General features: G+C 50.2%; 1 protein-coding gene across 1 annotated transcript; it reads right to left on the bottom strand.

Annotated features, from left to right (window-relative positions):
• Positions 1 to 4,169: 4,169 nt before the first annotated feature.
• efemp2a (EGF containing fibulin extracellular matrix protein 2a) lies at positions 4,170 to 11,781 on the bottom strand. Its single transcript, XM_057043978.1, has 11 exons — positions 11,566 to 11,781; positions 8,395 to 8,655; positions 8,017 to 8,065; positions 7,761 to 7,952; positions 7,123 to 7,245; positions 6,606 to 6,722; positions 6,383 to 6,502; positions 6,150 to 6,269; positions 5,878 to 6,004; positions 4,956 to 5,151; positions 4,170 to 4,865 (listed from the first exon to the last, which is right to left on the bottom strand). The coding sequence occupies exons 2-11, from the start codon at positions 8,494 to 8,496 to the stop codon at positions 4,692 to 4,694; spliced, it is 1,320 nt and encodes a 439-aa protein (XP_056899958.1). The 5' UTR covers positions 8,497 to 8,655; positions 11,566 to 11,781; the 3' UTR covers positions 4,170 to 4,691.
• Between the last annotated feature and the right edge of the window lie 660 nt (positions 11,782 to 12,441).

Here is a 12,441-nt window from a genome sequence, read left to right as displayed (position 1 = left end):
GAGACACTGAGGCTGGAGACACTGAGGCTGGAGACACTGATGCTGGAGACACTGAGGCTGGAGACACTGAGGTGGAGACACTAATGCTGGAGACACTGATGTTGGAGACACTGATGCTGGAGACACTGAGGCTGGAGACACTGATGCTGGAGACACTGAGGGTGGAGACACTGATGCTGGAGACACTGAGGTTGGAGACACTGACGCTGGAGACACTGAGGTTGGAGACACTGAGGCTGGAGACACTGAGGTTGGAGACACTGACGCTGGAGACACTGATGCTGGAGACACTGATGCTGGAGACACTGATGCTGGAGACACTGATGCTGGAGACACTGAGGTTGGAGACACTGACGCTGGAGACACTGAGACGACGCTGGAGACACTGATGCTGGAGACACTGATGTTGGAGACACTGATGCTGGAGACACTGATGTTGGAGACACTGATGCTGGAGACACTGAGGCTGGAGACACTGATGCTGGAGACACTGAGGTGGAGACATTGATGTTGGAGACACTGATGTTGGAGACATTGATGTTGGAGACATGATGTTGGAGACATTGATGTTGGAGACACTGAGGCTGGAGACACTGATGCTGGAGACATTGATGCGGGAGACACTGATGTTGGAGACACTGATGCTGGAGACATTGATGTTGGAGACGCTGATGCTGGAGACACTGATGCTGGAGACATTGATGCGGGAGACACTGATGTTGGAGACACTGATGCTGGAGACACTGATGCTGGAGACACTGATGCTGGAGACACTGAGGTTGGAGACACTGATGTTGGAGACACTGATGCTGGAGACACTGATGTTGGAGACATTGATGCTGGAGACACTGATGCTGGACACACTGAGGGTGGAGACACTGAGGCTGGAGACACTGATGCTGGAGACACTGAGGCTGGAGACACTGATGCTGGAGACACTGATGCTGGAGACACTGATGTTGGAGACACTGATGCTGGAGACACTGATGCTGGAGACACTGAGGGTGGAGACGCTGATGCTGGAGACACTGAGGGTGGAGACACTGATGCTGGAGACACTGATGCTGGAGACACTGATGCTGAAGACACTGATGATGGAGACACTGATGCTGGAGACACTGATGCTGGAGACACTGATGTTGGAGACATTGATGCTGGAGACACTGATGTGGAGACACTGATGCTGGAGACACTGAGGCTGGAGACACTGATGCTGGAGACACTGATGCTGGAGACACTGATGCTGGAGACACTGAGGGTGGAGACACTGATGCTGGAGACACTGAGGGTGGAGACACTGATGCTGGAGACACTGATGCTGGAGACATTGATGCTGGAGACACTGATGTTGGAGACACTGATGCTGGAGACACTGATGTTGGAGACATTGATGCTGGAGACACTGATGTTGGAGACACTGATGCTGGAGACACTGATGCTGGAGACACTGAGGGTGGAGACACTGATGCTGGAGACACTGAGGGTGGAGACACTGATGCTGGAGACACTGATGCTGGAGACACTGATGTTGGAGACACTGATGCTGGAGACACTGATGTTGGAGACACTGATGCTGGAGACACTGATGCTGGAGACATTGAGGGGAGACACTGATGTTGGAGACACTGATGCTGGAGACACTGATGCTGGAGACACTGAGGGTGGAGACACTGATGCTGGAGACACTGAGGGTGGAGACACTGATGCTGGAGACACTGATGCTGGAGACACTGATGCTGGAGACACTGATGCTGGAGACATTGATGCTGGAGACACTGATGTTGGAGACACTGATGCTGGAGACGACTGATGGTGGAGACACTGATGCTGGAGACACTGATGCTGGAGACACTGATGCTGGAGACACTGAGGGTGGAGACGCTGATGCTGAGAGACACTGAGGGTGGAGACACTGATGCTGGAGACACTGATGCTGGAGACACTGAGGGTGGAGACACTGATGCTGGAGACACTGATGTTGGAGACACTGATGCTGGAGACACTGATGCTGGAGACACTGATGCTGGAGACACTGATGCTGGAGACACTGAGGCTGGAGACACTGATGCTGGAGACACTGATGTTGGAGACACTGAGGCTGGAGACACTGATGCTGGAGACACTGATGCTGGAGACGCTGATGCTGGAGACACTGATGCTGGAGACACTGATGCTGGAGACACTGATGCTGGAGACACTGATGCTGGAGACACTGAGGCTGGAGACACTGATGCTGGAGACGCTGATGCTGGAGACGCTGATGCTGGAGACACTGATGTTGGAGACACTGATGCTGGAGACACTGATGCTGGAGACACTGAGGTTGGAGACACTGATGCTGGAGACACTGATGCTGGAGACACTGATGCTGGAGACACTGATGCTGGACACACTGGGCGTCTCTCGCTCACCTTAAACGTTTCATTTCAGGACTGAATGCATCTGCAGCTTAGGTCCCTTTTTGCCGCCACCCGCCCACGCGACCATAGCAACACGTTTCTTGGTAACCACATTTACGCAACAAGTAAAGAAATGGAAGGTAGAGCATCAGGAGCGGTTGGCATCTTTATATCAGTCCTTTTGTCAGCTGAAGTCTCTCGCTGGAGCGACAGAGACACGAGGACGTTGCTCAGCTGCATCAGTGGGACACGCAGGCTCGGAGCAGCCTCCTCTACACGCTCATATTTTTAATTACAGCGCTGTTAATCAGCGACATGTGACCTGATATCCTGCTCGCCGCGTTGGCCTGCGCTGCATTTCCAGGGTGTTGGTGCCAGATTACACCCACCGGAGGTAATGAACAGGCCCGGCAATTGAAGCAGTCATTGAACCAGGCTGATAAGCTAATTATTTCCACAGCTAACAAGAAATGACCCCTGTAGTGATGATTCACGGGGCCCGTCGCCGTGGAAGCCTCGTCCCCGCTCCAGCGATCACGTCCTCGCGTGGACGGTCCCATCTTGGAGCAGTGTCCTGTCCTCCGGACCTCCTGCTTTTGCTTTGTGACGATAATGGTTAGTTTGTTCTTTTGTTTCCTCACCGCTGATGTTATCAGCAATAGTTCAATGCTTTTGCCTGTGGTTGATGTTTTTGTGCACATCCAGGCTGCTGCATTAGCTTTTATTTGTTTATTTAGCATCGGCAGTATGTGTCAAAGTGGGGGACAGAAGTGGCTCCGTGTCCAACCAGAACCAAGCGATGGACACAAATGGTCCCATTTACAGGCTCTTTGTAATTATTGACAGTTCTTTTAGGTAATTCTGCATTTCTTTGTTGTTGTTTAGTTTGTTGTTTACTTTGTGTGCCTGTTGTTGGCATTTCTGCATCAGTTTTTCCTCTATATTTGGAGTTAAAGTTAAACTCTTAACCCTCACATGCACCGTTTTCCCTTCCCACAGCTTTAATAATCAGGCAGCAACACAATCACTCTAGAAGGAAAATCGTTCTGATCCCTGTTAACATCCGTTTGCTGTAGTCACTGAATTTACTTGGAAAAAAGTTTCCTCAGTTTTTCCTCCCACATGTGACTTTTTTTCTAATAGAAAACCAGAGCAAATGTTGGCTCGCTGAACAAATATGTTATAAAACTGCTCTCCTCAGGTTGTTGCTATTCCTGGACCGCTGCTGCGAGAGCAGATCTGTGTATGTGATCTGCTGCCCCCTGGCGGCCGAATGCAGTCTGTTCCGATTACATAAACCATGGATGTGTGTGAGTCATCAGCCCCCTGTGGCCGGACAGATGGAGGTGTGTGTGTGTTTGTGTGTGTGTGTGTGTTGGACTGGGTGAAGCAAAAAGCGTTGGACTGTGAAATGAGGGGTTTCCCCTCTCTCTCCTTCCCTTTTCTATATTTTTGTGGGTCAGTAGAATCCGTCTCCATCAGCGTTCCTGCAACAGCAGATATGGAACAAGGTTCTGCACGACTGACCGTCAGTCGCTGCCTTTGCTTTTAACATTTGAGGATAATTCGGGAGGATTTTAATCACCCTCAGAAATTAAACCTGTTCAGCAGATGTCATGCGTGGGTGCAGGTGTGTGTGTGTGTGGGGGGGGTCCCCCTGTCGTGGATGAAATCATCATTCCCGTCAACACATCAGTCGTGTTCTCACTTTCAAAGTAACCCGAATAAACAGCCACTTATTGCGTAATCATTTTGAAAGTGACCTGGAGATGAAAAGTTATAGAGTTTTATTCAGGAACAAAAGCAACACAATGAGCAACATGACAAACCTTTAAAAATAACCCACACACGCTCAACGAGAAGAAGTGTGAAGACGTCTGGTCTGAGTGGTTTGAATCATGATAACGTGATGTAAACAGGTAAAAACCAATAAAACAGATGCACTTAGTGATGCCGGATATGAGCGACCCCACCTCAACTGGTGTGAGGACATCCTTCAGAATGAAAGTCTTAAGAAGAAATACACACACAAAGAGATTTAAAGTACAAAAAAAAAAAAGGTAAACACGGCAACACATAAAAGACAAGGGAACCACTGACTGGTCTACTGTACTTGTATACCGTGTATAATAATGTCAGGCTTTCTCTGGATGACTAATCATGAAAAGCTAAGAGTGTAACATCACAGTGACTGGTTGACCTTCATCAGCCATTTTTGTTTTACAGCTTCTTTTTCTTTATCTTCATCCATCTCTCTCTCTCTCTCTCTTTCTGTCCCTCCGCCCTCCTTCTTTAAAAGGTGTGCGGCCCCACGTAAATGGAGAGTCTGAGGGCCGAGCTGCTCTGGTAGGCGCCCTGGTAGCTGAGGAGGGGGTTGACGGTCACCATCTCCAGGTCCAACGTGTACTCTCTGGGTCCAGACACGGCGCGGGCCAACACCAACATGGCGCTGATGTTGTTGATTTGCTGGCGAAGATCATATATATTAATATACATTTGTGAGGTTTGGTTTCTCAGAAGCCAGGACTGACAAACAGGGTTGGCAGCAGCTCTTACTCTGATGTAGAAGTCTCCATTTTCGTCGCCGGAGCGGATACGGAAGGTGTTGTAAGCCCCGGGAGAGACGCTGGTGGCTTGAATCTGGAAGATGTCCGACGGGACGGAGCGTTCCGATGTGATGCTCATGTAGCGGTTCACCACGGAGAAAGGCAGATCCCGACAGGCGGGTTTGTTGACCGGACACACGCAGCGGCTGAAACGGGAGCAAACGCGGTGAGAGTGGCTGCACAATCAAACTGGTTTACGTTATGAGTTAGAATACTTTTAATCTAATAGTTTTTATACAAGTGTCGTATCTAAATACATTTAATCATTTACTGAGGGGAAAACACATTTTAACATCAGTTTAATGTCAGTAAAAGCTGCCATTGCCAGGTCTAGGGTTCTGATATAGTACATATACATATTTATTTAAAGAACTCAAACCTTCTTTTAAATTTAACCAGAGAACTTGTGGAAGTTTCACTTTCATTTCAAAGTTTATGTACAGCAGCAGCAGCAATTTTAGTTCAATGTATTTAATTACTGGGGAAAGCAAATGATTGGTGTGGTTCCCAAACTCGCCACCAGATGGAGACATTGCGGTAAGAGCGAGTATCTTTGCTTCCTTTATGTTTTTATAACCACATTTTTATGAGCATTGCGGACCACATCAGGACCTTTTCATAATGACCCTCACTTGCTGCAGATCCAACACTCTGTATTAGTGTTTTACTGTAATGGAGATTAGTCAAAAGAAAATGCTGCAACCTGGACTCATAAATGGACACTGGAGGAAAACTGGAGAGAATCCAGTTTGTACAGGCGCTAATTATAGTCTGAGGTGATGGCCAGTACATATTTAAGTAATTGGGAGAGGTTGTGTGAAGGCGTCTGTTTGCCTATGAGCACACACAGGCTTTCATTAGGTGTCACTCACTTCTCAGACACTTGTACATAAGGGTCTTGGCATCGGTTCTTGTCCACACACTGGTACCGTCCATGGATGTTGACACAGGTTTGTGTGTCAGTACACTGATGCTCACCTGTTTCACATTCATTAATATCTGCGGAGGAAAAACAACACACGGGGTAAGATCGAGAGAGGAGCTGCTGTCGAAGAGTTGGGCTGACGCTAGGACCAGAGAGAGCTTATTTTAACAGTGTTATTTATTAATTTATTTTTTGGGTGGGTGGAGGCGGGGTGCTTACCCTGGCATAGTCTGGTGCCTTGCAGCTGGTATCCTTCTGGGCACACACAGGAGAATTTCCCCGGCTCGTTGACACACTGGTACTGACACAGGTAACTGGAGTAGCTGCACTCATCAATGTCTGAACAGCCACAAATTCAGATTTCAGGTTTGAACCAGGAGCAGAAGTTGGAGCAAAGCAGCATCCCAGAGTCTGTAAATCACTGCTCTTCCTTTAAAAGATGAATCTCTCACCGTTGCACGCGAAGCCGTCCGATCCCAGCTCGTAACCCTGGTCACAGCGGCACAGGAAGGTCCCGTACGTGTTGTAACACCTCTGGGAGCACGGGGCGCCCATGTCACATTCATTCACATCTGGAAAGATAAAAGATGTAGCCGTACGAGCTTTTACGCGTGTTGTCAAACTCCAAAGTCTGACGGACAGATAGAAGTAAAAGCTGCGCAGAAATCTGCTCACCGATGCAGGAGCGGTTGTTTCCTGACAGCTGGAAACCGGGTTCACACTGACAGGAGAAGGAGCCGGGGACATTAACACAGCGGTGCTGGCAGTACCTGTACCTGCACTCATCGATGTCTGACAGACAGACAGAGGGGGAGGGAGGGAGGGAGGGAGGCAGGCAGGCAGACAGGCAGACAGACAGACAGACAGACAGACAGACAGACAGACAGACAGACAGACAGTGGGGGAGAGAGAGAGACTGTCACATCCTTCCAGGTAAAGGTGTAAAAAGAATGATGCTCTTTTTTAACTCTAACTGGAGGTTAAACTGTGTCACATGTCCATCAAACTGTTTTTGAGGCCTCGGTGAACAATCAGCGATGCACCACTTCCGCTAATCAGATCGAGCCGGTAACCAATTTACCAGAGTAGCTGGTTAATCTTGACCTGTGCGGTGATTCACACCAGGCCTGCGGGTCATTCAGGTCATTGAAACATTTCTCCCTCCTCGTATGGGGAAAGGATGAATCCTCACCGATGCACTCTGTGCCAACCTTGCGGTAACCGTCCGGGCACTGGCAGGTGAAGGCGCCCAGGGTGTTGATGCACTCCTGGCTCGGCTGACAGTCGTGCTCATCTCGCTCGCACTCGTCGACGTCTGCGCGGGGAGGTGAAGTGAGACAAGGACACAGGTGTCAGAAACGCGGTCCGGCCGAGCAAACGCGGCGTGGTTTTTCTTGGCCAGACTGAAGCGCGAGTGCTGGGGGGGGGGGGGGGGCGATGGTGGTCACTCTGTTGCCCACTTTTGCACCTGACAGCTGAAAATACCACCAACACCTCACCGTCCTGCGCCCCACGTAGGTTTCTCCTCACAAAACCCTCGTCTTCAGCGCGCTGCAGCTGCTCTCGTACGAAATCTTCCAAATTCCACCACTGTCTGTGCGACCGCCCCCCCACACGGACTCATACTCACTCACACCCACGCAGACCGCAGCAGCGTGCCGCCTCCGGTCCCAACACCTGCTACCGCCACCTGTCCCCCCTCGCAAACTGTGACCGCCGACAGTAAATGTGAACAATCACGCGTGCACAAACATGCGTAATGATCACTCATCCTGTGGCCACCTGTCCACCTCCGACCCCCCCCCCCCGAGGTACGAGGCAGACACTCACCCACGCAGCTGCCTCTGTCTCCCTGCGGCTCGTAGCCAGGGGGGCAGGGGTTGGTGGCGGTGGGAGCGATGGGGGGCTCTGGAGCCGGGATGACGGACGCAGAACGGGGGAGGCACAGGTACCCTCCGTAGTGGTTAAAGCATTTCATTTCCCCTTTGCAGGCATCTGGAATGGTCTCGCACTCGTTCACATCTGAGCAGAGGAGCGGAATCAGGACGCTGGCGCTCCAGAAAACACGTGAGAGCGCGGATCTTACCTTTGCAGTGCTCGGTCCGAGGGTCCCAGTGGTACCCATCTGTGCATTCCTGCAGCAGAGAGGAGGAAGAAAGTGTGAGAAAACAGCACACAGGACACAACCTGCCTCTTTAAGCCAAAACCGTTGCATAATATTATTCAGAGTAAATCCCCAGTAGTGGGACATGAAAAAGAGGCAACAGGCCTGGAGCTGTTGTAGAAAAGTTGCTGAGAAATTCCAGGAATTCTGGACGAACTCACTCCAGATATTATCAAAATATCAGTGCGTGAATGAGAAAAGGGAGCCGAGTGCTCTCACGCCACCGCGTGATATTAAACACAAACAGGGGTTGTAGCGGAGAAGGAGCGACGTGAAGGAGAGAGAGTCGTCCGTCCTTACCGTGTAGGTGTCACTCTCCGTGGGGGGCTGCGAAAAAGCACCGTGGAGCAGCACAGACACGCACACTGACACGCACCACAATGACACACACGCGCCCTGCATACTAACACACTGATTTACGAGAGTTTAGACAGTAACACAAAGGAAACATGCACACACTTATACACACACACACACGCACGCACACTCACACACTCGCAGCTATCAGACAGGTAGAGGAGAGAGGCGGCAGTCGTGATGTGCAGAGCGGCCGAGGAGAGTCTGAAAGATGGATACACACAAAACACACAATCAGCAGTTAGAAAAATCAGAAACACGGTGCAAAAAATAGTCCCTGCAGCTGACAGTGATTAGGCAAACGCACTCAAGACCGTTTTTCCTGAGCGGTCGCTAACGCAAACAGGCTCAGCTCAGACTGCAGCCAAACAGATTCTGCTTTGACTGGAGACGGGAGGAGAGGACGGGATCACCCTGCCAGCTAAACAACGCCGACACCGCGACGTGCTCCATCCTTCCGCTCAAATCAACAAAGTCAACAGGACAGAAATACTTGCATTTTATTGGCTCGCCGACAGGGACGGCGGTCAGGCCAAAAACGGTCAAAGCAAACGAATCCTGGACATTAACTACATATGTAAAAGCAACTTTTGCAGCCGCAGCTGCTTCGGTGTCCGTAATAAACTCAGCAGCCTGTGGCAGACTAATCTCTGAGGATGCTGTAAAGGAGCATCTGTGCTGGAGGGGGAAAATATGCAGTTTTTGGTATTTAACCTTTCTGCAGTTTTTCCTTTTAAGCTTTTGCAAAAGTTCTCTTTCAAAGAGCTGTCATGGCGCCATCACACGTAAATCTAATCCACTTTCTTTTTTTGTGCGGAGGCCAGTTTGGCAAGGCCCGTAGAGTAAACACAGGTGTTAAGGTTCTGTACAGTTCATCATGTCAGACAGAGGGAGAGGCCGGCTCTTCATTCCGGGTCAGTGGATATAAAATGGAGCAAAAAAAATCGAGGATCTTTATTAATTAACATTATGGTTACCTGAAATTCCATGCTAGTATGGCAGCTGGGAAGAAGAGTCTCCTTGTTTTACAACTGCTGATTGCTTAATTAGCAATTAGCATGAGGAAAGCCTGTGTAATAACTGCAGTAATAACCAAAGATTCCAAGCAGGCATCGAAATAAGGTGACATTTATGTCCTACTGGAGTCCAGCGCACATTTGCAACAGCCAAATGGTTGTGTTAGATTTGTTTTGCCGATTGTTGTGTTTCCTGTCAGAGAAGCAGAAAGCCGCAGGGCAGCGAGGACTCAGACACATGACGGATGACAAGGGAGAGCGCTGTGGACTTCTCCGTGTTGAAAAGCAATAACACGGCGGTGGAGACTCGCACCGCTGGAGTACGTGACCTCTCTGAGTCGGCCCGACAGAGGCTGTACAAACAGCAAGAATGCGGCTCAAAACCGGCCAAAAACAAGTCGACCCTCAGTCTGGGGTCTGCTCCCTCGCTGACCGTGGGCAGGAGGGATGCATGGGTGTGGCCATCAAGTGGCGGTGGACCTCTGGAATGCCCGTGGCAAGGATGTGGCAGCCACTTCCCAGCTGGGATGCCCTGCCACAGCAGTGGTTCCCAGAGTATCATGTTCTGGGAAACCCCCCCATGAATTTGTATAAGATAGCGGTGCCAAACCTCCAGCCACTGCCCCCACAGTGACTCTCCTCTCCCCGCTGCGTGGGAGGACGTCAGACAATGAGGCCAAAGCGCAGGAATTCATTGTCTGGTTTTCAACTGCTCCTGATGTGGAGGAACTGGGGACGACTGTCACGGCACAGTAGCGGGGGAATGTTGCCTGGGCCAGGCTGCTTTTCAGTGTTATAAATGTGTTATTACACAAATTACATTGTTTGAGCGCTTCTCGAGTCCAAACTGAATAAATCTTCCTTTTTTTAAAATGACAAGATGGGGAAAAAAAGAGCAAATATGCAGCAAGATGAGGTTTACAAATCCCATATGCGGAAGGGCTGTCATGTTGATATCAGGACCGCCGGGATTAATTGGGCCCAGATCCGACCTCATACAGAGCAGAGGGAGCCGGATGATCACAGGTGCTGCAGGCTTTGGGGGGTCTGTGCTACATCCTTGTTTCCAGTTGCGACACAAAAGTCATATTTTCTTCTGAAGAGCAATTGGCACCAAATTTGTAAAATACTGGAAAAGAAGCGAGCGGACACTTCGGGGGAAACCTCTGAGGAAGGAGAGGCTGGATTCTGAGTGCAGCCACCAGCACATGAACCCAGACACTGATCAGTAGAGCTGCACACTCAGCACAATTTAATATCAGGCAGATCTTAAGAGTGACCCATGAGGGTCGGAGTTCCCCCCCACACACACACACACACAGTGGGCCGGTTGGCCCCAGCTGTGGTGCTGAACCCGCACCGGCGCCGCCTGAGCAGGTCCGTGTTCACGCTGATCCGTATCACGAGTGTTCATGAAACAAGAGTGAGGCGTAAAATGATGCCCTGCTGCTTCCGCTTGCTGTTCTAATCCCACCTGAGTGATTAAGGGCGACGACAGAGCCGTCACATATAAGGAACAGTGTATGAACCAGGAAGCCACAGTAGACCACCAGAACTCATTGTAGTGTTTTAAACTTCAGCAATTACGCTTTAAAAAAAAAAAAAAAAAAACTGACTATTCTTTAAAACCCTGGATCTGTATTTAGCGATGAGAGGGCCGGCCTTCACAGCAGCGTTCTGTGTAGATCAAATCCTGCAGCTGGCACCTGTTTCTCTTTCAGAACTCACCCAAACCGTCTCTCTGTAGTTGTTCCTCCTCCCGAGGGTTCAAACTGAGATACAAGTGGGATGAAGTGGAAGAATTTTGCAACATACTGTAGGATAATACGTGCCCTGTGACTCAGTGCCTCTCTTCCTGTCTAACCCCCTATTATCTGACACACAGAGCCAAAAGAAAGCTCCACAGACTCTGGGCCACATTATCTCAGCTCTTGTAGGGAGCCAAGTTGAGCTGGGAGAGAACGGTGCGACTGTGACATGTAAACGTGGCCAAGAGTCACGTCTCACCTTTAAAACTCCCTTTTAAACACCCTCAGACGCTGCTGTTGGATACACATGTGTTCATACGTGGACACTAAGGAAGAGAAGGAAAACTCACGGATGGTTTTGGGGAGGGGGGGGGTTCCAGCCGGATCTCCCGTCTCGGTCCGTGGGTGTCGTCTGGCCGGCTGCGGTCGTCCCAGCTGGCCTGTCCTACAGCAGTGGTCCCTTAAACTCCCGCCTGCGTGACCCTGAGAGAGTGAGTGAGGAGCCCGACAGCTGGAGCAGCTGAACACATGAGGGAGGGAGGAGAGTAAGAGACCAAGAGGAGAGCGAGGGACAGCCCATTCTTGCCCCCCCACATACATCCCTCCCTTCCTCCCTCTGGCCCCCCTGTGCTGCCATCCTTCACTCTCACCCCCCCCCCCCCTTCCGTCTCCCTGACCCCCCAGGATGAAAATTCCTGGTCTCTGGCCCAAAAAAAAACCCAAATTCCAAATGCATCCAAATCGCAGGCGAAACAACACACGGATTCGCACACTCGGCCCCCCCATCCTGAACAAAATTACCCCCTCTTGCTGGTCCCATAACACACCTGGTTTCATTTAAACCAAAGCTCCCTCACCCTCCCTACTCCCATTTACCCCCCATCTATCTATACTTACCTTCCCCCATCTTTTCCTTTTTTCCATAAGGCAACTAAAGCCTTCGCTCTCGTCCAGCCTGAGATGCAGGATATTTATAGCCGGCAGAGAGAAGTTAATGGAATGTGGACAAAAATTAGAGAGTGGAAGACAGAGAGAGAGTGTGTGTGTGCGTGCGCGTGCGCGTGCCTGTGTGTGGAGACCTCTTCGGAAAATTTGTCATCTCGTTTCGCAGAATAAAGCGCTGGTGTTTTTAAGACAAATATTGTTTCTGACCAACGCACCAACTTTACTGTTGTGAGCGTGCATGACTAATGCGTGAGTGCGTGTACGACTGCTCCCACTGAGGA

This window comes from Takifugu flavidus, chromosome 9 (genome assembly GCF_003711565.1).
Source record: "Takifugu flavidus isolate HTHZ2018 chromosome 9, ASM371156v2, whole genome shotgun sequence".
NCBI classification, from domain to species: Eukaryota; Metazoa; Chordata; class Actinopteri; order Tetraodontiformes; family Tetraodontidae; genus Takifugu; species Takifugu flavidus.
Note: the sequence above shows the minus strand (reverse complement) of the source record. Positions and strands in the feature narration are given on the sequence as shown.

Bases quoted from the DNA above. Each gene is read 5' to 3' on its own strand.
- efemp2a (XM_057043978.1), bottom strand. From the start codon at position 8,496: ATGCAGGGCGCGTGTGTGTCATTGTGGTGCGTGTCAGTGTGCGTGTCT. The intron at 7,953-8,016 runs GTAAGATCCGCG...TCCTCTGCTCAG, and splicing joins TCGGACCGAGCACTGCAAAG to ATGTGAACGAGTGCGAGACC. The intron at 4,866-4,955 runs GTAAGAGCTGCT...GATCTTCGCCAG, and splicing joins ATGGAGACTTCTACATCAGA to CAAATCAACAACATCAGCGC.